Here is a 25,826-nt window from a genome sequence, read left to right on the forward strand (position 1 = left end):
TTGTAGAAACAATAATAAATTATATTAGCAACGAAGGTAATAACTACTCAGAATGCATTATTTCCTAAGTATTTTCCTATCATCTGTGCTTTTGCAGCTTCGTGTCTATGTAATAAATGCTGGCTAACGGTGTGCCACTGCACATCTCTCAACAACTCCACATTTGCTCATGTTGGTAGCTTGAAATCCATCAGGGTGTGAATATCTGTTTACACCATGGAAAGCAGCAAATGCTACAAATCAGGACTCCCCTCTACTCCTGGAGAGCTGATTGTTCAACATTTACCAGCACACCACTGTTTATAACTTTACATCTTTGAATCAACAAGGATTCAAGATGGTCGTATAATTTTTTAAAAAGTGAGAGAGGGAGAGACGGAGATAGCGATGGAGAGAATGGGAGAGGGAGAGAGAAAGGGAGGATGCTTGGGCACTGAAGAATGAGAGGGATCTGCGCTGGCTGAGGCCCCTGACCTGTCAGGAGTTAACCCTGGAGTTGCTGGATCGAGGGGTAGTGTGGGAATCCCAGGGAAGGGGTTGGACTGTCGGTACACGGGCTGACTGGGGGACTATAGGCACCAGCTAGTTACTGATCTGTTAACAACCAGTGTGGCTGTTCTGGTGCCCATGAGCTGGATGTCTGCCATAGATATACATGTGGGGAAATATGGCCAGACAGTAACAAAGACAAAAAACAGATAAAGCTCAGTGAGGGTGGATGTGTGCACCAAATGCACATGGAGCCAGCCCCGATTTCTATAGAGACCCCTGTTGAAGAAAAGGGTCCTCAATGTCAGCTCTTAGGGTTACGTGCAGAGGTGAGTGGACCAATGTGCGGTGTTTTCATTCACACGGGTTTGGGTTTCTATTTTAGAAAATTCTTAGATAATATGTAATACTTCAGAGATTTACTATAAAAATCCAGCTTCCCTTGAAAAATTGGATGGTTTAGTAATACTGGTCCTTCATTCCCATACAGCAGGAAGCAGCCTGAGCTGAGCATCTGCTGCCCCCTGTGGAGGCTGCCGTACTCTCCTTTTGGCCACAGGCTCTACCTCTTTATTGTCCGACACTCATCTACTGTCCTTCTGGCCTCTTGAATGTTACGCCAGTCTGCCTACAGATAAGTCTGTTTCCAGTCACGAGACTAGCTGCTCTCCTGTCGTCCTCCCAGCTCCTCCAACCTATGTCCCCGTTGCTGCTATGTGGAAGGAGGAGCTATGGACCCTGATGGTCAAGAGCATGGGCCTTGGCATCAGACCGACATGGGTTTGAACCCCCACCCCCAGGCCACTTCCCACTGTGTACTCCTGGGCAGATTACCTAGCCTTTCTCAGCTCTACTTTTCTCACCCCAAAATGGGGCTGTGCACCCCAGCCTCATCCCCTTGAGCCTGACCATTTAGTACCTGGTGTACTCCTGGTTGCTGGCACCTGCATCTGCAGGCTTGCTCGCTTGCTGCACTGGAAGTGCTGGGGATGAGTACACTCCAAGTAGCGTGGCCAACCATGCAGGTTGGGAAGGAGGGGTTTCCCAGTTCATAGATCATAGGACTTTCAGGGCTGAAGCTGGGACAGTCGTGAGCAAACAGGGCTGTCTCCAGGAGCAGCCTCCAACTGTAACTGAGGAGAGTAGGTGTATAGATGCCCTGTATGCATATTCTACACACCTCTCAGTTAATCTAGCAGGATTGGAGCCCAGTTATTCACAGTGGTAACTGCTGACTCTTCCCCACTCTACTTGTGTTTCTTGGAGTTAGCTCACAAGTAAACTGCTCTCAGTTGAATCCTGGTCTGTCCTCTGGGGATCCCAGCCTTCGTCAGATAATAACATTGATCACGCTTAGTTTCTGGATGCAAGGTCATTCATGTAATGTACTTAGTACAGTGCCTGGAGGATGGCACACACTCAATAATAAGCAGGTACCATCCCACTTTACGGGAATTTACTCATCCACTCTTCATGGCAACTTATGAGTGAGAAATTGAGGCCCAGAGAAGTTAGGTTACTTGCCCAAGGTGGCAGCTGGTGGGCTGAGCAGCAGCCTGGATGGTCTGACTCTGGAGCTCAGTCTCTGAATCACAGTTACTATTCAGCTGTCCATGAATGAGGGCAGGAAAAGGGGATGCTTGCAGGGGTGTCCTGGGGCCTTGATCTCTGAGGTACAGCTCCTTGCAAAGCCCCAGTCCAGCTGATGTGCTCGCAGCTGCTCTCTGCTCCACACAGAGCCCCTCTGTTCACCTCTCAGGGTTGCAGCGTGGGACTCTTCCTCAGCTGCCAAGCCCTGCTGTGGGGACAAGTCTCTGTAGCCAAAACACACACAGGTTGGTTGTATAGGCAGACATGCCTCGGCTGGACTCGTGCCACTTCTTCCCTGCTTTGCTGAATGCCAGTCCAGTCAAACACCCCCTGTCTGGCTAATGCTACCTTCCGAGAAACCACTGGCAAGTCAGAGAGATGCAGGGCTGTAGAATGTGGGCTTTCCTGCCCAGGAACCTTCTGATCAGGGGCTGGGTACACACTGCGTTCAGCCCACTCTGGGGTAGGTTTTATCCTGTAGAAACCCTTGTTTTCCTGTGTACATCTCCACATCCCATTTACTTAGGCACAAAACACAAGCCTGCACACATACACATCTCTTATACACCCTATAAAGCCTACCTATGCTTCACAAATCCCATATAACACTCTGTATTATTAGTGATTGCTGAAATAACACTGTGTATGTAACAAACCTCCAAAACTCAATGGCTTACAATGCCAGCTCTTTATTCTTGCTCCAGGATCTGTGGGTCAGTTGGGTTCAACTGAGCTGAGCTGCAAGCTGTGGGTTGGGTTCAGGTCTGCTCTCATTCTGGTGGCCGAGGCTGAAAACAAATTCACACAGAGATCATTTTGTTGTGGCTGGGTTTATCATAGTTTTATAACCTTCTGTGCCAAACCTTGACACCTCAAAATATCTAGCAGAGACAAAGATAAAACCCAGTCAAAAGGGTATGCTGACAATCCCAAAGCCACTCCTATTTTTACTTTACCAAAATCTCAGGGCCAGTTTGTTTATTAAAAATTTATTTAAGTCACATGGACTTGAAAAACACTTGGACTTATTTATGAGCGTTCTTGTATTTATAAACCAATTTGGTAGATACAATATATAGTATGTGTAAATACAGCTAAACATGCATACACACACACACACACACACACACACACACAAAGATCCAATAGTTTTTTTGATATTTGTTTTGATTTGTTTTGTGTTTTGAGACAGTGTCTCACTCTGTTGCCCAGGCTAGAATGTGGTGGCACGATCACAGCTCACTGCAGCCTCGACCTCCTGCACTCAATTGATCCACTCACCTCAGTCTCTTGAGTGGCTGGGACTACAGGTGTGCACCACCATGCCCAGCTAATTTTTAAATGTTTTTGTGGAGACAGAGTTTTGCCATGTTGCCCAGGCTGGTTTTGAACTCTTGGGCTCAAGCAATCTGCCTGCCGTGGCTTCTTAAAGTGCTGGGATTATAGGCATGAGCCACCACATCCGGCAAGATTCAATAGCTTTTATGTCAGAATTCTAGCCATGAGATAGCAACACAAACTCACTGTTTTATGAACATGTTCACATGGCTAAACTTTGCTTGCTCCAATAGGTAACACAATCAACGCTGCAAACCAAAATTTTGGGTAAAGCAGTTTCTATGGCAGCTTGTTTTTTTAAAGGCCACCCCTGCCCCCGACTCCAGAGAACACTGGGCCAAGCAGCACCACAGCACATCACGTACTAACGAGATCAGATGAGATCGGGCACATTCAGGGTGCTATGGCTGTAGACTTTCCCTGGCTCCATCAGCCTACAACACATTCAGACCAACCCTGAAGAGTGCACCCAAGTGGGCTGCACTCTGGGATCAAACTTTGACCTCCCACGACTGTGTTGACACACACACACACACAGAGTCACTAAAATACAATTCAACCGCTGCAACAAGCAACAAGCCCTAAGAGTTTCCAAACTGAAACAATCAGGATGCTTTTCTCTCTCAGTCAGTTGGGCTTGTTCAACATGCAGATGGATATTCCTTCAGCTCCCAAATTGAGAGGAGCCAATCCTGCTGTCTGGTACCCACAAAAGCCACTCACTTGTCTGGATGCACATGTCAAATCTCAAAGGCTTCCTAGACAATCAGGAATGCAGTTGGGGCCAGCGGTGACGAGGCCAGAGAGAGAGCCCAAAGCCAACCACTGGGCCAAATGTAGTCAGGCAGCAGCTTCGGAGGCTTCTGAAACTCTCCCAGCCTGTGGCAGCTGACCCACAAGCAAGGTGTTTCTGGTCAGAACCAAACTTTGTTACTGAACACCAGGGTTTCAGTTTAGGTCCCATTGCTTGCCTCACAGAAAGCCAATCATTGAGACAAGTGTTGCCAGGGAAGAAGGCTTTATTATTTTACCAGCGATGCTAGCCAGAGAGACAGAGCACCAAATCTCAAATCCATCCTTCCTCCCTGACCAAAGTTAAGAGTTTATATAGCCAGGAAGGAAAACAACAGGCGCAAGGAAGAGGAGTTAGTTAACAGGCAGCAGGTGGTCTAGCGTCATTGTAACCAGTGGGGGAAAACAGGAATTAGGGGTATGGAAGAGGAGCCGGTCGACAGGCGGCAGGTACATTTTATTGTACAAATGTATGTTTCTTAAGCTTCAGTTCTGTGGGCATCCAGCTGGTTGGAAAATTGGGCCAGTTTCAAATATGAAGGAATGTTACTCCAGTGATTAGTTTACGATCAGTTAACTCTGAGTTAATTAAATAGGAGATTATCCTGGGTGGGCCTGACCTAATCTTTAAAGAAGGTGAAGCACCAGAGAATCTTCTGCTGGTCTCAAGGAAGAAAGTAAACAGCCATGTTATGAACTGCCTATGGGGAGAGGAGACATCTAGAAGGACCGTGGCAACCCCGAGGACCTCAGTCCTCCGACTGCAAGCAATGGTGTCAGCTGGCAACCTGAATAGCTTAAGAGAGGACCCTGAGCTAGAGTGAGATCCAGCCCTGGTCCATACCTTGATTGTAGCCTGGGGAAACCCTGAGCTGAGAACCTAGCAAAAATGTATAGGCTCCTTACCCACAGAATCTGTGAAATCATAGATATGTTCTTTTAAGCCACTGAGCTCATGGTAATTTCTTACATGGCAATAGAAAACTAACACATGAGGCAAGGGAGGTTTCCAAGGTGCAGAAAATTAAGAGCATGCTCACTCCTGGGTGCTGACTCTGCGATTGCACAACACTGAAAGTGAGTACCTCAAACCAGGCAGCGATTCAGGGCAGACCTCCTTATGCTGCTTCAGCGGAAGAAGTGGCCACAGAACCTAAGTCAAAATCTGAGGAATCGAAGTCCTCTGTCTTCAGACGGGTCCCTGGCTGAAAATGGAGTGATGGCTGAGGAGAAGCCGTCTCCCAAGATGAACGGGACCCCAGGTGATGCCAGGGCCCCCAGCCACTCTGAAAGTGTCTTGAATAATGACTCTAAAACGTGCAATACAAATCGTCATTTAAATGCACTAAGTACAGACAGCCCTTGTGGCAGAGAAGCTGCTCTGGAGGCAGCTGTCTTAAATAAAGAAGAGTAAATGTATTTTTTATAGAGGGTGAAGGATGCTGGAAGGTAAGGATTTAGGAATATCTGGAGAGAAAGAACTTGCAGTTATGTACATTTTGTCCTTTCTGTAAGAGAAAAATGAGGACTTTGGAAATTCAGATCCCTCTTTAATATCAGAGATTTAAACAATACATTTTAAATTTTAACCAGTTATAGTCAAAATGCTATAATAAAACAAAAAAGAGAAAGAAAATGAAGAGCATTTGACTCCCACTCTTAAAATGAGGTACACATAAAGTTTAATAAGCTGGTTATGACAAAAGCCTATAATTGTGTTTCTTGAAGTATAAAGAAAACAAATTTTGGCAGTCTTGAAGTATATATAGTTTAAAATACAATTTTTAGTATTTGGCACCATATGTATGCCATTATATTTGATTTTTGCATTGCTGTTTCACAATGAAGCTTTCCTTAAGGTTTGATGTTTATGACTGTGAAAGAAATAAGGCACAACCACAGTTTTTCTTTCTTAAATTTCATCACTGTTGATGTGGTTCTTTTGTGTTGAAAAAAAAAGTGCAACTATCAAAACTAAAAAATTATACAGTAATATTGCTGTTCTGCTGATTTTAAATATACAATACATCATACATACTTATGAGCAAGTTAAATGGAGATAAAGTTGAAATAGAAGATGCAAATGACCTTTCAAAATCAACACAATGTGTTCTGAAACTTTTCGTGACTCACACCATGCATCTGTGATCAATGAACTATGTGGTTTTGAATCGGATGTAGACCTTTAGTAATACTACTTGAGCTAAACTTCTGCATGGTTCGTAATTTTTGAAGTGTGTAGTTAATATTATGCATGTTATCGTCCTTTCTTCCATTCCTATCAGTATGTGCCCATTTGCAAAACAAAAATGCTAATAATCAGTAATAGTCCTAGAAAAGATGTTAACTCTGTTTAGTCATTGACTGATCTTGCGCTAACCTTGCAATTTTATGATTATTGACCTCTGTTGCATTTATTCTAAAGCCCCCCCAAAATTATCTAGCCATTTCGAACATCAATATTACACTGGTGTATTCACTGCTGTATGTACTGTTGTTCTTTGTTGCTGTTTTATGCTTTCATATTAGCAAATATGAAATTCTGTGGAAAAAAACCCTTTGATCTTAAAAACACACACACACACACACACACACACCCCATTCTGTAGCAGGAAACAAAATGCTTGTTCTTGAGAACTTTCCCATTGAGAATTTAGTAGAAGCAGGTATGTTCCTATCATTTTGATGTTTTTGTTAATGTTTCCAAACAATGTACTTTGAAATCAGAATGACTTCTTATCATTTTCATATACTTCTGATGCTCTTCATCACATTAGTGATCAGAAATGAGGTGTAATCCCCAACCCCTGCCCACAAGAACTAAGTAGGATCTTACTGTAAGTTGAAGGGAGTTCGGCCCTGACGCATGGATTGTGCAAGAATGAACTGCTGTTGGGTTTGATTGACTGTCGATGGATTGTGGTGTATCTGAAGGCTACTGAATGCAACTTACAATGCTTAATAAAAATCTTTATTCTTTTAGTATATATATAAAAAAAAGAAAGTGAGTACCTCTTTTGATTTTTTTTTTTTTTTGGCCTCAATCTTAGTCCTGCTTCTGTTTAAAAGCCTTTTAAAAGACAAAAATACTATCCATATTCTTTGCCCCATTTTCTTTTCTTTTTTAAAACATCTATTTTTCTTGCTACCAGCACAATCTGCCACCAGGTAGGTTTTTTTTTTGTTTTTTTTTTTTTTGTTTTTTTTGAGACGGAGTCTGACTCTGTCGCCCAGGCTGGAGTACAATGGCCTAATCTTGGCTCATTGCAAACTCCGCCTCCCAGGTTCAAGTGATTCTCCTACCTCAGCCTCCCGAGTAGTTGTGATTACAGGTGCCCACCAACATATCTGGCTAATTTTTGTATTTTTAGTAGAGATGGGGTTTTGCCATTTTGGCCAGGCTGGTCTTGAACTCCTGACCACAGGTGATCTGCCCGCCTCGGCCTCCCAAAGTGCTGGAATTACAGGTGTGAGCCACTGTGCCCAGCCTAGGTAGGTTTTATTTATTTATTTTTAAAACTTTTATTTTAAGTTCAGGGGTACATGTGCAGGTTTGTTATACAGGTAAATTGTGTGTCATGGGTGTTTAGCGTACAGATGATTTTGTCACCCAGGTAATAAGCATAGTACTCGAGAGGTAGTTTTTCGATCCTCTCCCTCCACCTTCAAGTAGGCCCCTGTGACTGACTGTTGTTCCCTTCTTTGTGCGGCCCCTGTGATTCCTTTCTTTGTGTCCATGTGTACTCAATGTTTAGCTCCCACTTATAAGTGAGAACATGTGGTATTTGGTTTTCTGTTCCTGAGTTAGTTTGCTTAGGATTATGGCCTCCAGCTCCATCCATGTTCTTTGCTCCATTTTCTGTTGGGTTGTTGGTCTTTTTCTTAATGATTTTAAGAGCTTTTTATAGATTAAGGAACTTAGCCCTTTGTTTTCCATTGTAGTATATAATATTTCCCTTAGATTGTCATTAAGCTTTGTTTGTAGTCTTTTTGCAGTGCAGAAAGTTTTAAAAATGTACATTGTTAAAATGACCAGGCTTTTCTCTGATTTCTAGGTTCATGTGTTATATTTTAAAAGGCTATTCTCATTTCAGGGTTATTTTTAAAATTCTCTCATGTTTTTGATATATCTCTGATCCATCTGGAAGTTATTTTGGAGTAAGGGATAAGGTATAAAACAACTATTTTTTTTTTTCAGATGGCAACCCAAATGTCCCAGTGACATTTGTTGAATAATCAATCTTTCCCTCAACTTGAAAGGCTACCTTTACCATAGAGCCAATTTCCATACGTATATAGGTCTATTTCTGGACTCTTTTCTGTTCCAGCAAAGGGTCTATTTATATGCCAGAGTCACACTGTTTGAATTACTGAGCTTTATATTTTATGTTAATAACTGGTAGGACTTGGTCCTTCTCACTGCTCTTTTTTAGAATTTTTTTGATATTCTTGTATACTTTTTTGCTTGTTACTTCCTTCCCCTTCCCAGATCCTTTTGAGATTTTCTTGAAATCAAGTTGAGTTTTTGTGGATTAATATAGAGAGCATTTACATCCTGAAATACAGTCACTCTAGCCGAGAACAGGTTATGCCTCTCCATCTGTTCACGTTTCTCAGAAGCATTTTGATGTTTTCTTCAGCTGGGTCTTCACTTTCAGGTTGGGTTATTCCTGGGCATTTTGTCTTCTTGTGGCTATTGGAAATAGGACCTTTTCTTTCATTACATGTTCTGGCTGGTAGCTCTTTGTTCATATTTAAGCGATTTCTTCTGCATATTAACTTTGCCACCATCCACCTTCTGACTTCATCTTGCTTTTAATGTTTGCTCAGTTTATCCTCTTGGGCTTCCCTGCATACCATCATTTCATCTGTAACAAATTGGATTCTATCTTTTCATTTCTTCTTTCTTACTCTTACCTCATTACATTTACTGGTGTCACAGAGCAATGGTAAATATTAATGGAATGATGGACATGATATGTTTCTTACAGATTTGGGACAATTTCTAGTGTTTCACCATTAAACAGAATGCTGGCTTTTGACCAAAGACGTGATGAATTATTCATTATTCCTGCTTTATTAAGAGTTTTTCAGGCCAGGTGCAGTGGCTCACGCCTGTAATCCCAGGACTTTCCATCCTGAAGGCCCCAGGCCTGTGACTCTTCCCAGTTTGGGGAAGCGTCTCTGTGCTGGGGGCATGGGCCACCAGGGACTGGCAGGTTGCTCTTCTGGACTCTATCAGACCCAGATCAGGCACTGCTTGAGGAACCCTCTTGGCGCCAGAGACATGACATGTTTCTTACAGATTTGGGACAATTTCTAGTGTTTCACCATTGAACACTATGCTGGCTTTTGACTGAAGATATGAGGCATTATTCATTATTGCTACTTTATTAAGAGTTTTCAGGCCATGTGCAGTGGCTCACGACTGTAATTCGAGTTTGAGTGGGCCAGGTGGGAGGACTGCTTGAGCCCAGGAGCTCAAGACAAGCCTGGACAACATAGGGAGACTTTGTCTCTTAAAAAAAAAAATTAAAAATTAAAAATTAGCCAAGCATGGTGGCATGCACCTGTAGTTACAGCTACTCAGGAGACTGAGGGGGAAGGATCTCTTGGGCTTAGGAGCTGGCAGTTGCAGTGAGCTGTAATCACGCCACTGCACTCCAGCCTGGGTGACAGAGCCAGACCCTGTCTCTAAAGAAAACAAAAACAAGAAGAGTTTCATTGTCAGGAATGGACGTGTAATTTTATCAAATGCCTTTTGGGTATCGTGGAAGAGGTCACCATATTTTCCCCCCTAATTATTAAAGTGGGGACCTTTTGTGACAGTGTTCCAATGGTGATTCATCTTAGCTTTCCTGGTCAGAACCTACTTTGCTGTGGTGGATTCATCTTTTAACAGCTGCTGGGTTTTGTGTTGATGTTTAAAATTTAGGAGGCTCCACAGATGTCTTTTTAGATAAGCCGTAGTCCTTCTCAATCCAGCTCCTCAAAGCCCATCAGCTGGCCTATTCACTGGCTTCCAAAGATGGTGCTGAGACTCTGGCCTCGGGGTTTGGGCAGATGAAGCAGTCTAGATGTTCCCTCCCTGGAGCTTCCAGGGAAGATGCCGTGTATGTGGAAAGGCAAGGAGCATAGCAAGGTGAATCTTTAGAGGAGAGTGAGAGTCAGTGCCGAGTAACTCCCTCCTCTTCCACACTCTGACCTTCCCAAAGCCTCACCAAATTCTTCAACAGCCAGCCAGCCAGTATGGGAGCAGCCTGCCACCCTCCTTGGAGAGAGGTTTTGGAGTATGGGAAGGGGAGTTGGCTCTCCTCCTGCCTCCAACTATGCTGCAACTCTCTGACCCCCAGGCAGTGAGCCTGCCTAGCCAGCAGCCACCCTTTCCACCGTGAAGGTCCCAGGCCTGTGACTGCTCCCAGTTTGGGGAAGCATCTCTGCTCTGGGGGCATGGGACACCAGGGACAGCAGATGGCTCTTCTGGACTCTACCAGACCCAGATCAGGCACTGCTTGAGGAACCCGAGTCTTGGCCCCAGAGCCTTCACCCTGTACCTTCCCACCCCCACAGCTGGACCTGGTATCCCTCCTTGGCAGACTGCAGTATCTTGTCCCATGCAGATGTCCTGTTTGGGAGGTCACAGAGGCAATGACCCTACTATATCCTTCATGCTGGCAGCCAGTCATGTGCTTCAATTTGTTCTTGCATCCAAAAACCTTCAACTAAGTCTCTGGTTATGACAAACATGTTCTGGGGGCTGGATCACATTACTCAGCATTTGTGACTCATTATTCAGCCTCATCTTTGAAATGGGAACAATAACAGTATCTATCTCTTGGCTGCTAGCAGGGGTCAAATGACTTGTGATAGGTAAAGCACTAAGGATAATTCCTGGCACAGAGTAAGGACATTACAATGGCTTAACTAAAATTAAACAAAAACTTCAGTCCACACGATTATGTAACACTGCCAGAAAACCCAAACTCTAAAGGTTTATCATTTTTTCTTGGTATCTCTTCATTTTTTCAAAAAGGGGAAAAGAATCAAATCTTGAAGGAATATGGGAATGAAAGTTAAGCTTGGTCTTGTTTGGCTGCTAGTCTTCTACTGTTTAAACCTAATTTCTCTTCTGTAGAAAAAGCCAACCAGACAGCACGGCAGAATAATCAAACTGGCAAGTGTGCCAGCCAAGCCCTCACTGTGAAACATTCAAATGGGTGTAGATTCTGGGAAGCCAGCACTGCACGCATCATATGGGCCAGTATTTCTTGTAGCTTCCTCTGGAAATAAATGCTGCTGCAAGTTTAAATCTGTATAGAAAGGCCTTGAGACGGGAGCAGGGAGGGTTTGGTGGGAGCAAGGTGGTTTGGCTGGCCACGCAGCTGGTGTGAAGCAAAATCCAGAGCAGTTATTGCACTTTAGGCTTGCTAGAGCTGTCCTGACATTTGCTCTCCTGGCCCAAGGTAATTCAGCTGGTGGGTTTCTGTCTCACAGATATGTCCATGCTCCAAACACTAGACTTGTGCATGGAAGAGATACTAGACCATCATAACTTCCTTTATGTCAGACTCTGGTTCTCAGGCCTGTAGTGCTGGGTGAGTGGGGGGTGAGGCCAGTGCTTTTTAGGAGAGAACCACTGGCCTGTCCCCTCCAGGGCCAGAGACTTCTGGGAACTCTCCATAACATCTGCCTCCTGGATTACATCCTGTGTGATCCTCAACACGGCCCCATGGGAGTATCACCTCCCCATTTTGTTGATGAAAAAACTGAGGCATGGCAAGATGAGCAATTTTCTGAATTCACACAGCCAGGACATAGTGGAGGCAGTATTCATCCCCAAATTCATCTGAACTTCAAACTGGGGGTCACAAACTAAACCATGGCCCACAATGCCGCCAAATTTACTCCTCACCTGTTTGTAGAATGGTTTAGAATGATTTTAGCACTTTTAAGTGGTTAAAAAAATTGAAAGAATAATATTGTGGGACATCTAAATTTATATGAAATTCAATTTCAGTGCACATAAGGTTTTGCCTGTGTTCCAATATGTTGGTAGAAGAGCTGAGGCAGGACTGGCTTGTCTGTCATAATATAAAAGAGTCTTGGAAGATGTCCTGGGTCCAGGGTCTAAAACCCCTCATGGCCTTTGGGACACCAAGCTCTGTGCCAAAGGGTGTAAGGGGAAGGGGTGATCACACCCAACACCAGGCCGTGGGGGCTACAAAGTCCGGCGGAGTCAAAGGAATGAGAAAAGACAAGTTAAGAGGGCATAAGGTGGGTCCAGGGGGCCAACGCTGGTATGGAGGCTGTGAAGTCCCTGAGCTCTGGGAGTCCACACTATTTATTGGTGATCAAACAAAGAAGCAGATGGTGAAGACATTGAGGATGTGGGGGTAAACAGGTGAGGGCGTGAGGATGTGGGGGTAGAAATGTAGCAGTGCATCAAGAGTAGCTGTGATGGTTTAGCATTTTCTTTGACACATATAGAATATACTCTGCTGCTTGAGATAATGGAGAGCATGTTTACAAGCCTGGGAGACCAACCAACAAGTCTGTGCATATTGCAGAGGCTAAGAGGAGTTTTATGCCTTGAGCCCTGGATTCCATCCAAGTCATGAGGGGTTTTGTGCCCTGGGCTTAGATTTGTGGTGTGGCAGGGTAGCCTTCCACCCTTTGACATAGAGCTTGGTGTTCCAAAGGCCACGAGGAGTTTTAGACCCTGGACCCCGGACATCTTCCAAGACTCTTTCATATTATGACAGACAAGCCAGTCCTGCCTCAGCTCTTCTACCAACATATTGGAATATAGCCATGCCTGTTTGTTTATGTATTATCTATAATATATAAGATATGCACTACAGTGGCAGACTTAAGTAGTTATGACAGAGACTGTATGGCCTTCAATGCCTAAAATATTTACTCTCTGGTCCTTTATAGAGAAGTTTTCTGATCTCTGCAGTAAACCACTGTGTTGGTAGCCTCTGGTGACTCTTGCTAAGGATGGGGTGCATATGAAAGCATGGAGTAGGCTCATATATGGGTGGTGATGTGGTTTGACTGTGTCCCTACCCAAAATCTCGTCTTGGATTGTAATCCCCATAATCCCCACATGTCCAGGAAGAGACCAGGTGGAGGTAACTGAATCATGGCGGTGGTTTCCTCAATGCTGTTCTCGTGATAGTGAGTTCTCATGAGATCTGATGGTTTTATAAGTGCCTGGTAGTTCCTCCTGCATTCATTCTCCCTCCTGCCACCTTGGGAAGAAGGTTTCTTGCTTTCCCTTCACCTTCTGCCATAATTGTAAATTTCCTGAGGCCTCCTCAGACATGCAGACCAGTGAGTCAATTAAATCTCTTTCCTTTATAAATTACTCAGTCTTGGGCAGTTGTTTACAGCAGTATGAAAATGGACTAATACAGTAAATTGGTACCACAAAGAGGGAGGTACTGCTATAAAGGTACCTAAAAATGTGGAAGTGACTTTGGAACTGGGAAACAGGCAGAAGTTGGAACAGTTTGGAGGGCTCAGAAGAAGACAGGGAGATGTGGGAAAGTTTGGAACTTCCTAGAAACTTGTTGAATAACTTTGAACAAAATGCTGATAGTGATATGGACAATGAAGTCCAGGCTGAAGTGAACTCAGATGGAGATGAGAACTTGTTGGGAACTGGAATAAAGGTGATTCGTGCTATGCTTTAGCAAAGAAACTGGCGGCATTTTGCCCCTGCCCTAGAGATGTGTGGAACTTTGAACTTGAGAGAGATGATTTAAGGTATCTGGCAGAAGAAATTTCTAAGCAGCAAAGCATTCAAGATGTGACCTGGATACTCTTAGAAGCATTCAGTTTTTTACATTCACAGAGATGGTTTGGAATTGGAACTTATGATTGAGATGGAATCAGAGCATAAAAGTTCGGAAAATTTGCAGCCTGATGATGTGGTAGAAATGAAAAACTCATTTTCTGGGGAGAAATTCAAGCTGGCTGCAGAAATTTGCATAAGTAACGAGGAGCCAAATGTCAATGCCAAGATAATGGAGAAAATGTTTCCAAGACATGTCAGAGGTCTTCACAGCAGCCCTCCCATCATAGGTCCAAAGGCCTGGGAGGAGGAAATGGTTGTGTGGGCCAGGTCCAGGGCCTTGCTGCTTTGTGTAGTCTTAGGACTTGGTGCCCTCCATCCCAGCTGCACCAAAAAGGGGCCAAAGTACAGCTCAGGCCGTTGCTTCAGAGGGTACAAGCCCCAAGCCTTATTGGCTTCCACATGGCGTTGTGCCTGTGGCTACACAGAAGACAAGACTTGAGCTTTGGGAACCTTCACCTGTATTTCAGAGGATGTATGGAAACACCTACATGTCCAGGCAGAAGTCTGCTGAAGGGGTGGAACCCTCATGAAGAACCCCTGCTAGGGCAGTGTGGAAGGGAAATGTGGAGTCAGAGCCCCCACATGGAGTCCCCAGTGGGGCACTGCCTCATGGAGCTGTGAGAAGAGGGCCACCATCCTCCAGACCCCAGAATGGTAGATACACTGACAGCTTGTACTGTTGCACTTGGAAAAGCTGCAGACACTCAATGCCAGCCAGTGAAAGCAGTTGGGAGGGGTCTCTACCCTACAGGGCCAGAGCTGCCCAAGACTGGGAGACCATCTCTTGCATCAGCATGAGAACAGACTAATACATGCGGTATGATACTAGCTTTAGTGATTTAAAATGAACTGGAAGGCTGTGAGGTCTCTGGTGGTATGCTGCAGGGCTCTCTAACCCTGTCCTAGCCAACATTTTTATTAGTAGCCTGAATGAGGACACTGGGCTGTAGGGGACCCAGCCAGTCTCTTGTAGTCCTTCCTCACAGAGCCCTGATTTGATTCACCTTCCACCTATTCCTGGATTCAGAGGCAATGGGTTCAAGGATCAGTGCATTAACATCTTCCACTGAGTGCTATTGGTCCAAGAATGTGTGCCTCTTAATTTGGCTGAAGGGAAGGCCTTCTATTCCATGGTTGTTGAGGGGAGAGATTCCTTCTCTCTCTCCCCTTCTCTCATACTCTTTTTCTTTCTCTCCTGCTGGACAGGAACAAGGAAACATATTCCCACAGCACCTACCTGCAGGCATCCTAAGACAACAATGGAATGCTGTTAACATTGTGGGTGGTATGTGGAGGGCAGAAAGCATCCCAAGTCCTTATCATGACAATATGGAGCTGCTAAATCCACCCAGCCTGCCTTTCCTCAAGACTTCCTTCTGTAGATAATCTCAATCTTCCTTGTGGTTTAAGCCATTTTGAGTCAGGTTTTCTGTTACTTGTGGCTGAAAATACTCCCATTGGTATAGTAGCTTACTGGTCTGGCTGGCACATAACCTAAAATTGGCAGGGGAAGGAAAAGCAAATGAATGTGACAACAAAACCATCGAAAAAATATTCAATGGGTTGCAATGAAAGATTAAAGGAGGAAATGGAATAGTGTTAAATGCAAAGTCTTCTACTGAGGGCCTGTGAGTCAGTGGTATAAATGCAGGTTAATGAAGCCCTGGCTGAATGGACATATATGAGACAGAGACTTGCTAATTTTGGACATGCAAAATATGTGTCAACAACATGATGAGATTGGCAAAGATGCAAATCTAGTCTTAACATCTGGAATCAGGGAGGCAGTGTTTCTGTGCTACTCTATAACTTGATTCTCTGCTGTTGTGTCCAGTGCTAGGTACTAAAGTATGACAAGAATACTGACCAACAAGAGCTTGGACATGTGACAGCAATAGAGACTGTGACGGGTTTCTATCTAGGTTTGAGGTCCCCAAAAAGAGACTCTGACTAGAATTTGAATAGAGCAATTTATTTGGGAGGTGGTCCTAGGAAACCTGGTGAGCAAATGGGGAAGTGAAACAGGGAAGGAAGAAAAGCTAATGAAGGGTACAGTAAAGGGCAGGCTGCCACATGAGCAAGTGAGGCTGAATCCAGATGAGGGCCCTTGACAGACTTTGTAGAACACTGCTGTAGGGTATCATTCCCCTGGGAGGTGAGGGGCTATGATATTTGTACACTAACTGCCATAAGTCATTGGTTGAAGCTTGCTCCTGGGAGCATTGATTTTCCAGCACTTTCAGCCTGCTGCATGGGTAGGTTAAGCCTGTTATGGGCAAGAGTACCTCTACATATGGGCACTGTATGGTTGGGACCTTCTGTAGGTGAGCCCTAGGTTCATGGGTTGGGGGCATCAAAAACATCTACCATAGTTTCAGAACCCAAGTGTGTTTAACCTGGAAGAAGGAAAATTCAGGGGGTGCATCACTTGAAGGGAGTTTGATTCCAAGCAACAGAGACTAACTCTGATTAACATAAGCAAGGAAAGAATCTGTATTTGGTAAGACATTAAGGGCTTCAAGGAATGGAAGAAAAAGGCCTGGGAAGCCTGAAGAGTCAGGGGAAGGATGGAGGGTATATGGTTAGAGGAGCTTGGACCCCATCTTCACTTCATGGCTGGATGTGCAGGGTACTTGGATTGATGATGCCACCAGACTGTATCTAGCAGGGAAGATTGGTTCTCTTATAGGAAAACCAGGAACTCTAATGAGCGGTGTGCATGCCAATATATTTAGAGGGAAATTTCTAATGTCTGCAACTTACTTTGAAATGCATAAAAAATAAGAAATAAGATGATTTAATGAATGGATATAGAGATGTATCGATGGTTAGATATGTCATAAAATAAGTAAAATATTCATGGTAGAATTTTGGTGATGGGTATATGGGTATTCACCATAAAATTATTTCAAATTTGCTGTATGTTTGGAATTTTTCATAATAGGGTATTAGAGGAAAGAAGGAAAATTGGGTATTGGTTACCCAAAGTTCAGGAGGCCAAAGCAGTAAAGAGGGTCCTCCTCAGGAAGTCTTGCTAATTGGCTCACTGCATAAACAGGGCTGTGGTTCTTTGCCAAGCTGGACCAATCTTCTGGACTTTGTGCATTGGCCTCTGTGCATAAACTTGCTTTTTTACCAGAATCAGTGGATATATTTAATCCATTCGGTCTACTGCTACTAATGTGGCCTCACAGAAATGCCCTCAGCCTGTCTAGACCTGAGGTGTGATTTCTCCGTTTTCAACTGTATAAAACAGAGAAAATAATGTTTGGGGACAGTACTTGGGACTATTGAATGCTGTCTCATTTCTCAACATCTGGTTTTGTGAGATTATTGGTGACTAGGACTATAGTTATATTCTTATTGGTTGCACTGGGATAACCATTAACATCTGGATTTATAACAATCTAGGTCAGATTACCAGCAATTTAATAATGTAAAAAGACTTTCTTTCTATATAAATCTGTTCCCCTCCCACTTTTATGCTATTCTTGTCACAAATTACATCTTTATACATTTTCTGCCCATCAGCATAGATTATAATTATTGCTTTAAGCAGTTGTTTTTTAAAATCAGAGAGGAAAAAAGAAGTCCAGACCAAAAAAAAAAAAATACATTTATACTGTCTTTTATGTTTATGTATACAGTTATCTTGAACAGAGCTTTTTAGTTCTTGATATTAATTCAAGTTACTACTTAGTATCCTTTCATTCATCCTGAAGGCCCCCTTTTAGTATTTCTTGTAGAACAAGCCTGCTGACAATAAATTCCGTTTTTGTTGTTCTGTTAATGTCTTCATTTATCCTTAATTTTTGAAGGAGAGTTTTGCTGTATATAAAATTCTTGGTTGACTGACTCTCTTTTTTTTAATTTAATTTCAACACTTTGAATGTTGCTCCTCTGCCTTTTGGCCTCCATGGTTTTTGATAAATCTGATACCAAACCACTCTTTGAAATAATCCTTTTTATGTGATGAGTGACTTCTCTCTTGCTGCTTTTAGGATTCTCTCTCTGTCTTTGGTTTTTGACAGTTTTATTCTAGGTGTAGGTCTCTTTCAGTTTATATTAATGGAGTTCACTGGACCTCTTGGATGTGTAGATCAATGCTTTTCACCAAATTTGGGGAGGTTTTGTACATTAATTCTAATATTATTTTCACATCCTCCTCCCTTCCTTTTAAAAGTCCTCTTATATATATGTTGGTACACTTAATGGTATTACATGGGTCTCTGAGGCACTGTTTATTTTTCTTCATTTTTTTCTTCTTATTCCTCATACTTGATAATCTCAGTTGACCTATCTTCAAGTTTTCTGATTTGTTCTTCTGCCTGCTCATAACTGCTGTTTGATCCTCTCAGTGAATTTTTAAAAGTTGTAGTACTTTTCAACTCCATAATTTATATTTGGTTTCTCTTTATAATTTCTATCTCATTATTCATGTAGTCTATATGGTGAGGTATCATTCTCATACTTTACTTCTCTAGGCCTGATTTCCTTTAGTTCTTTGAACATATGTAAAATAGCTAATTTAAATTTTTTCTCCAACATCTGGACTTCCTCAGGAACAATTTTGATTGATTGCCTTTTTTCATGCATATTGGCCATACTTTGTTTCTTTGACTGTCTCATATTTTTTGTTGAAAACTGAGTATTTAAATAATATAAGATGGCCACTCTGAAAATCAGATTCTTCTTTTCCCCAGGATTTTTGTTGTTGCTGTTTGTTGTAGTTTTTTTCATTTGTAGTTATTTTCTTTGTTATTTGCTTGTTTTATTTTTATGAACAAAGTCTATATTCATCTGTATTCTTTATTGTATATGGCCACTGAAATTTCTGCTCAGTTGGTTCAGTGATCAGCTGATGATTGAGCAGATTTTCATGAATTTCTGGAGCCAGTAAGTCTCCTAGTGTTTGCCAAAGGGTCTGTGTGTGTGTGTGTTGAGGCATCTCCAACACGTATGTATGCAGTTGATAAATCTGCTTTTGCCTTCACTCATGCTTGTACAGTCTCAAGGTCAACCAGAGGTGAGAGCTTAGGGTCTTTTCAAGTTTTTCCTGAACATGTGCACAGTCCTACACATGTGCATGTGGACTTCCAGATTTCCAGGAACATACTGGAGCTTTTCACAGCCCCTTGGACATTTCATTTCTTATCTCTTCCTTTTTAAGCTTTTTGGTTAATCTATTGTTTGTCCCAACTGTTATCCATTGTCTCAGACAGCCATGCTCTTGAAACATGTGGCAGTAAATGTTTTCAACAAATGTCCTCTACCCGTCCAGGAGAAGGCTTTTAGTACTGGGCAACCAAAAAAACCATGCCTTTTAGTGGAGTTTACCAGGGAATCACCAGACAGTTCAGATAATGACAATTTTCTTGAAATGAGGTCTGCTCTGCTCCCTTCATACTGAGTTTCCAAGTTCCCAGGCTGATGTCTTCCTCTCCAGTGGTGTTCCTAGGCTTTCTAATTCAGACTAGCCATTCTGCAAAGATGGGATCAGAGTGTCCAATCTAGGTCTTCCCCACAGCAGGCTCTTTCAGGAATTTAGTACATTTTGCAGCCTGAGAGTTAGATACCTATGTGATTCATTGTTCTGATTGGTAGATCCCAGAGGTCCTCAAGGCCTCCCCACTGACTTTCACCACCACCTGAGAGATTTAAGAAAACAACTAAAACCCCTGGTCCCATAACCTGTGGGGTTTGGAGCCCTTCCTAGGATTTGGATAAATCCCAAGTAGTGGATGGACTCCTTCTGTTTGATGTGCCATGAGCACTACCTTGACTTGCCCCACACCAAACCTGAACTCAAAGCTCAGCATCCACCAAACATTTCATAAGGGCAGCAGCTTCACTGCAGGATGGAGAACTTATGGGAGAGTACATCTCACAGCCCCAGCCTTCTGCTGCTCCCTGCTTCCCTTCACCTTCTCTATTCCTCTGTCCTCCCACTTCCACAGCAAGAAACTAACTTTTCTTCTTGTCCCATGCAAAGCAAGTCCTCCCACACCCAGACCTCCTGTAATTTCACCTTCTACCCTAAGCACTCGTCAAGGTATTGCATCAAACCAAGTTTCCTTTGTAAAAGGAAAATAGAATGAGTTTTCCCAGGCTTGCACATCCTGTGTGTGATGGTGATTCCCTGCTGCTCAGCCGCGCTTACTTCATCTTTCATCCACTCCCTAGCATCTCCCAAGCCTTCTCCAGACCAACTCCTCACTTCGACTATTCTCCCTTTCCTGTCTTTCTCCCCACAGCAAGCCCTCCCCTAACCATCCTCAGAGGACTCTACCAGTTCTGCTTGTATGCCTCTCCATCCTCAATCTCTTTGTCCTAGACACTTACAGCAGATGCTATCCTCATGTAGGTCAGGGCTGGGGCAGACCACGATTCTTCCTACTGCTGACTTGCAGGCTGCGACTTTCCTTCTGAAGAAAGCATCCCAGAAGCAAGTGAGTGGGAAGCGTGATTCTAGGAATCCTCTGATCCACTCTAAAATGCTGTGGGTGTCATCTGTATGTATCTATTCAGGGGAAGGGTGGCAAAGCTCCTCAGAACTGACCGCACACCACATTGAGGATGCCCTCCTCTTTCCCCGGCTTGATTCAGGCCTGCTGCAGGGTAAAAGAGCTGTCCAGTTAGAGCTGTTGAGATGATCATTAAAGGACTTGCACCTCTAAAGAAAGGAGGAATCCCTGATGTAGCATTTGCTACTTAAAGAAAAAATAGAGTGATGTAGAATCTCCCTGGGTAGACAGGCAGACGGTCAGCATTCGGAGCCCCAGTGGTGCCAGGCTAGAGCTCAAGAGCAACAGTGTAGGTCAAGCTGTGGGCACTGGGTGAAAATCCACACTGGCCTGAGGCATGAGCAAACAGCTCCTGGTGTGCAGAGTGAGCTGGCCAGAGGAGGAAAGTGGAAGCCCCATTTAGTAATGACCAGCACAGAGAACCACTGAGAGTCACCCCTGCTGTGGCCCCAGCGTCATGTAGGAAACAGCAGGTCAGGTGGCCTCCGTGCTGTGCCTGGTGGAGGCAGGCCCCCTGCCCTGCCTCACCCTACCAAAGGCTGGGTGTCTCCACAGGTCCACGACCGCTTGGATCGCTACTGTTGTGGCTTCGAGCCTGAGCCCTCAGACCCCTGTGTAGAAGAGAGGCTCCGAGAGAAATGCCGGAACCCAGCCGAGCTGCGGCTGGTCCACATCCTGGTACGTCTCCACACCATCCCCTTGTCACCCCAGAACCAGGTCTTCCTGTGTCCTTCAGAAGATGCTAACAAGTTTCAAAAATCATTTGTTGCTGGGGTTTCCCAGTCTTGTTCTTTTCAGAAAAACCAGTTGTTTGAATATTTCCAGGAGTCTGCAATATGTAAACTGATAAAATGGAGCTTTAAGAATGTGCCTGAGGAGGAGTGTGGCATGAGGGCTGGAGCCCCCTTTTCACTGTCTCCACTGCCCATAAGAGACTCCAGAGAACAACTAGGGCTCCTGGAAGTAGAGTTTGAGAATGGTGTGTCTAGTCAACATCCTCGTTGTGCCAGTAAATGAGGAGTTGCAGTCTGGAGGGAAAGGAATCTCCAAGGCCATATGGTAGCAGCATTAGGGCATGAACCCAAGACCCCAGTGGCTCACAGGCTGCTGCTGCTCCTGTCAAAACTAGAGTCCAGGGTGGGAAGCAATGTGCTGTGGCCATCGGAGAGGGCAGAATAACCATTTCCTCTGCATAAGAAGCAAAGTGCTTCCCCCAGGGAAGGGCTTCTCTATCTTCTCCTGCAGTGAGGCATAGTGTCCCCACAGCCTCCCTTTCCTCTTGGAGGGTAGCTGTCAGCATGGTGTCCAGGGATGGGCTTCAGGGAGGCCACATCACCCAGAGGCCAGGATTGCTTAGTGGGGGTGCTGGCAATTCTCCTCCTCTACCCCCAGAGCCATCTCTCCTTTTCCCTTGTCAAAGGTAAATATCCATGGGAGAGACAAAGCTTTAATAGCCATTGTTTACCCCTGGTGAGCAGGCATTTCACAGATCTTTTAGGACAGCAGTTTCTAGAGGGAAGAGCCACCCAGCTTTGAGCAAAAAGTGATCCTGACATGTGGAGTGGGGTGAGAAAGGAGAAGAGGCAGAGAGAAGGGAAGCTGGGGTCCTGGAAACAGAAGTTCATAGCTTAAGCCTAGGCCGCTGGAGAGGATTGTGGGAAATGCCCATGGGCTTTTGGAGGCTATGTGGGAAAGGAGTGCGTGCGTGGGAGTGGGGACGAGAAGAGATGGTCTCCCATTCACAACCACACCATATTCTTTAAGGTACTAAAGAATTCTCCGGTGCTGATTTTGGTTTTCAAAATGTTTAGGAGCTGCTAAACTCTTCTGTAGAAACAGAGTGTGGTCACTGCTTTTCGAGGATAAAAGACATCTGTGTGTGCTCTCAGTGGTGCTAAGGGGGATGCCCAGGTGCATAGGCACAGGTGGCACAAAGGGGTGACTGAGTGTGTACACATGTGAGCAGCACATGTGTGATGCCTCTCACAGCGATGGCCCTGAGGAGCAGGCTACCTCGGCACCTGCCGATTCCCACCTGTGCTCCTCACCCCTTCAGCCACCAAAACAGGATCAGTCCTTTGGCCTTGCAATTTAGCAGATGGTGCTCTGCCTTAGCCCTATGGGTCCAGGTTTGAAACGGCCCAGCTACTTACTAGCTGTGTGATTTTGTGCAAATTGCTTAAGTTAAGGTGCCACCATTTCTGTAAAATAGGGCTAACACTAGTGCCTGCTTCCTAAGGTTACTGGGAGAACTAACTGACAGGATGCCTGGAAGCACTTAGCACAGTGCCCAACATAGAGTAAGTGGTCAGCTGTGAGGACTGTTTGTTAGCATGGACTGTGGGACTGACAGCTTAGGGCTCTCAGCCCCTTAATCTTGACCAAGTCCATAGGTGCCAGCCGTAGCTGCACCCTTACCCACCTCTCTATCTGTCCAACCTCTTCCCTGAGGTCCGGAGCAGCAATCCATCTCACCTGGTCTACATCGATAACGCCGGCAACCTTCAGCACCCTGAGGACAAGCTGAACTTTCGGCTGCTGGAGGGCATAGATGGGTGAGGGTCAAAAGGGTCGGGTGGAAGTTCACGGGACTGAGACCTGATGGCCTTGCTGCAAACCTTGGGACCTTGAACTATGGCCCTGAGAAGCCCACGGTCCATCAGACAAGCTGTTGGATCAGAACTTTAGGTGGTGGTGGGGAGCCCTGGGAAAGCTGAGAGGGGACACAGTTGGCAGGGCCTACCCCAACATCCAGAGGGCCTCCTGTGCCTGCAGAATACTAGCTGCATTGCTGGGGTGTGGAGAGGCTAGTCCTTCCCTTGTTCTGGGTGGGAGAGCTAGGCTGAAGAGTCTACCCCTCCCTGCTCACTCTTGGCAGGCAGCTCTGCCTTCCCAGGATTCTTTCTGGCCCTGCATTTGCCAAATGGAGCCTGGGATAGCAGCATTTGTTCACCTGGCTTCTCTATAGGATGGGACCCATCTGAAGGGTCTATCCCCTGCCTTCACAGCAGAGCTAGGCAAAGGGTCCTCTGTTAATGAGATAGCAGGTGCAGGCCTGGGGAGTTTGCAGGGTGACTTTGCCAGAGTTCCTCAACTATGCAAGCTCTGGCCATCTGGCTTCACCTGTTATTGAAATTCTCTGAGATCGCTGTTGCTTTTTCTTTCTGTTACGGGGTTCTGGGGCCTTCGCTCCAGGTTTCCTGAGTCTGCCGTGAAGGTTCTCGCATCAGGGTGTCTACAGAATATGCTGCTGAAGTCGCTGCAGATGGACCCCGTGTTCTGGGAAAGCCAAGGCGGGGCTCAGGGGCTGAAGCACGTCCTCCAGACCCTGGAGCAGCGAGGACAGGTGCTGCTGGGACACATCCGAAAGCACAACCTCACACTCTTCAGGGACGAGGACCCGTGAGCCTCACACCAGCCCTGAGTCAATGAGCATCCATCCTGATGGCCACATTTTCTTGGGCTCACTCATCTTGAGGACAAATGGGAAAAGCCAGAAGCCAGAGGGGCACAAGGATGTCATGGGATATTTCACCTGCCCGGGATGGTGGAGGTAGCATGGGGTTTTCAATCTCAATGCATCCCTTTCCGCTTTCTCGGCTCTGGCTATTTATTCCCCTGCACCAACAAATACATTAAAAAATGTTCTGGAGCTGCTCAAGATACTGTAAAAATGTGTGATGCACGTGCATATGCAGAGCTGGAGAACTTTGTGTGTGTGTAGAGGTGTGTAGGTGTGGGTGGCATGTGTGCGTGCCTGCATGCAATACATGAGACAAACCCAATAAAGGTAAAATCTTCATAGAACTGCACTTGCAGCCCAGAGTTGCTCCGGCTGAAAGTAGACTCAGGTCTAATAAACGACACATAATGTGTTTGTCTTTATAGACTTTAACTTTTCAATTATTACTCAGTTATGTTTTTTGGTTTAAAAAATTATAAAAGTCTAAAAGTAATACATGCTCAGTAAAAACAAGTTCATAAATAATAGAAGCATATGACAAAAAGCATAAGTTCCACAAACTCTCTAGCAGTGTGTATGTGTGTGTGTGTGTGTTATTCATGGTCACACTACTTGCAAATTAAAAAATAAAAGTGCGGTCATGCTTTGTTTGTCAACTCACTATATTTTTACTTTATTAACTATATTCTGTATCAGCCATCTGATTTGACCCAATCTTTATTGGTGACTGCATGAAATTCCAAGGCAGGGATGTGTCATATTTTCTTTAGCTGGTCCCATAATCATGAACATTTAAGTAGCTCCAATTTTTCATCAATTACAGACATTGCTGCCGTGAACATGACTGCGTGGCGTGCAAATATTTCTGCGAGTCAGATTTCCGTAAGGGGTTTCTGGGGCAAAGGGTATGGGCATTCAGTATTCTGAAAGAAACTGCCAAATTGCTGTCCGAAATGGTGGTGTCAATTTACATTTCTCCCAAGAGGGTAGGAGAGTGATTATTTTTCTACACCCTCACCAACACTTAACATTCTCAGACTTTTGGGTTTTAGGAGGAAAACCTATTTAAAAACTGCATTTCCTTAATCATGAACGAAGTCATCTTTCCACTTATTTGCCAGACATTTGTATTTTCTTTTCTGCATTGTCCTTTTCTTTTAAGATGCTTGCCCTTTGCTTGTTAATTTGTTGGAAATCTTTGACTCTAATGAGTGTAATCAATCTTTTCTCTGTTGACTTGGTGTAAATGTTTTCTTCCAGCCTATCATTTGTCTCTTAACTTTGTTTATAGTCTTTTGCCAAGCGTAAAATGTTAATTTCCACGTAGTCAAATTTGTTTATCTTTCCCTTTAAGTCTTTTCAGTTTCATGCCTTCTTAGAAAGGTTGTCACCACTTCAAGATTATTGAAATAATCTCCTGTGTTTCTTCTAGTATTATATAATATTTCTTATATATTATATAGTATTTACTATATATTTTCATATACTTCTTATATATTCCCTGTAAATTCATATACAAAACCTATATTTTATGTGGATTTAAGCAGAGAATGGTGTGAGTTAGGGATCTAACAAGTTTCATTTCCCTTCAAATGGATAGTTAGTTGTTATAACATTATTTCATAGTCTATTCTTTCTCTACTGCTGTGAAAGTATACTCTTATCAGATACTAGGTTCCCACATGCACGGAGGTCCATTTGTGAACTGTGTTCTGATATTATTTTTCAGTTCCTGCATTAGTATGACAGTGTTTTAATTAAAGTTACT

General features: G+C 44.2%; 2 protein-coding genes across 2 annotated transcripts in view; one reads left to right on the top strand and one right to left on the bottom strand.

Annotated features, from left to right (window-relative positions):
• The window catches only part of GASK1A (golgi associated kinase 1A), a 30,099-nt gene extending 4,778 nt beyond the window's left edge, over positions 1 to 25,321 (top strand). Inside the window, exons 2-4 of the mRNA XM_050780402.1 lie at positions 21,151 to 21,273; positions 23,047 to 23,150; positions 23,791 to 25,321. Coding sequence (XP_050636359.1) covers positions 21,151 to 21,273; positions 23,047 to 23,150; positions 23,791 to 24,001 — 438 coding nt within the window. The 3' untranslated portion in view covers positions 24,002 to 25,321. The remainder of the gene's footprint in view (positions 1 to 21,150; positions 21,274 to 23,046; positions 23,151 to 23,790) is intronic.
• HIGD1A (HIG1 hypoxia inducible domain family member 1A) overlaps positions 1 to 25,826 on the bottom strand; it is a 1,051,097-nt gene that overhangs the window by 244,951 nt on the left and 780,320 nt on the right. The window lies entirely within an intron of this gene.

Source organism: Macaca thibetana, chromosome 2 (assembly GCF_024542745.1).
Source record: "Macaca thibetana thibetana isolate TM-01 chromosome 2, ASM2454274v1, whole genome shotgun sequence".
Classification (NCBI taxonomy): domain Eukaryota; kingdom Metazoa; phylum Chordata; class Mammalia; order Primates; family Cercopithecidae; genus Macaca; species Macaca thibetana.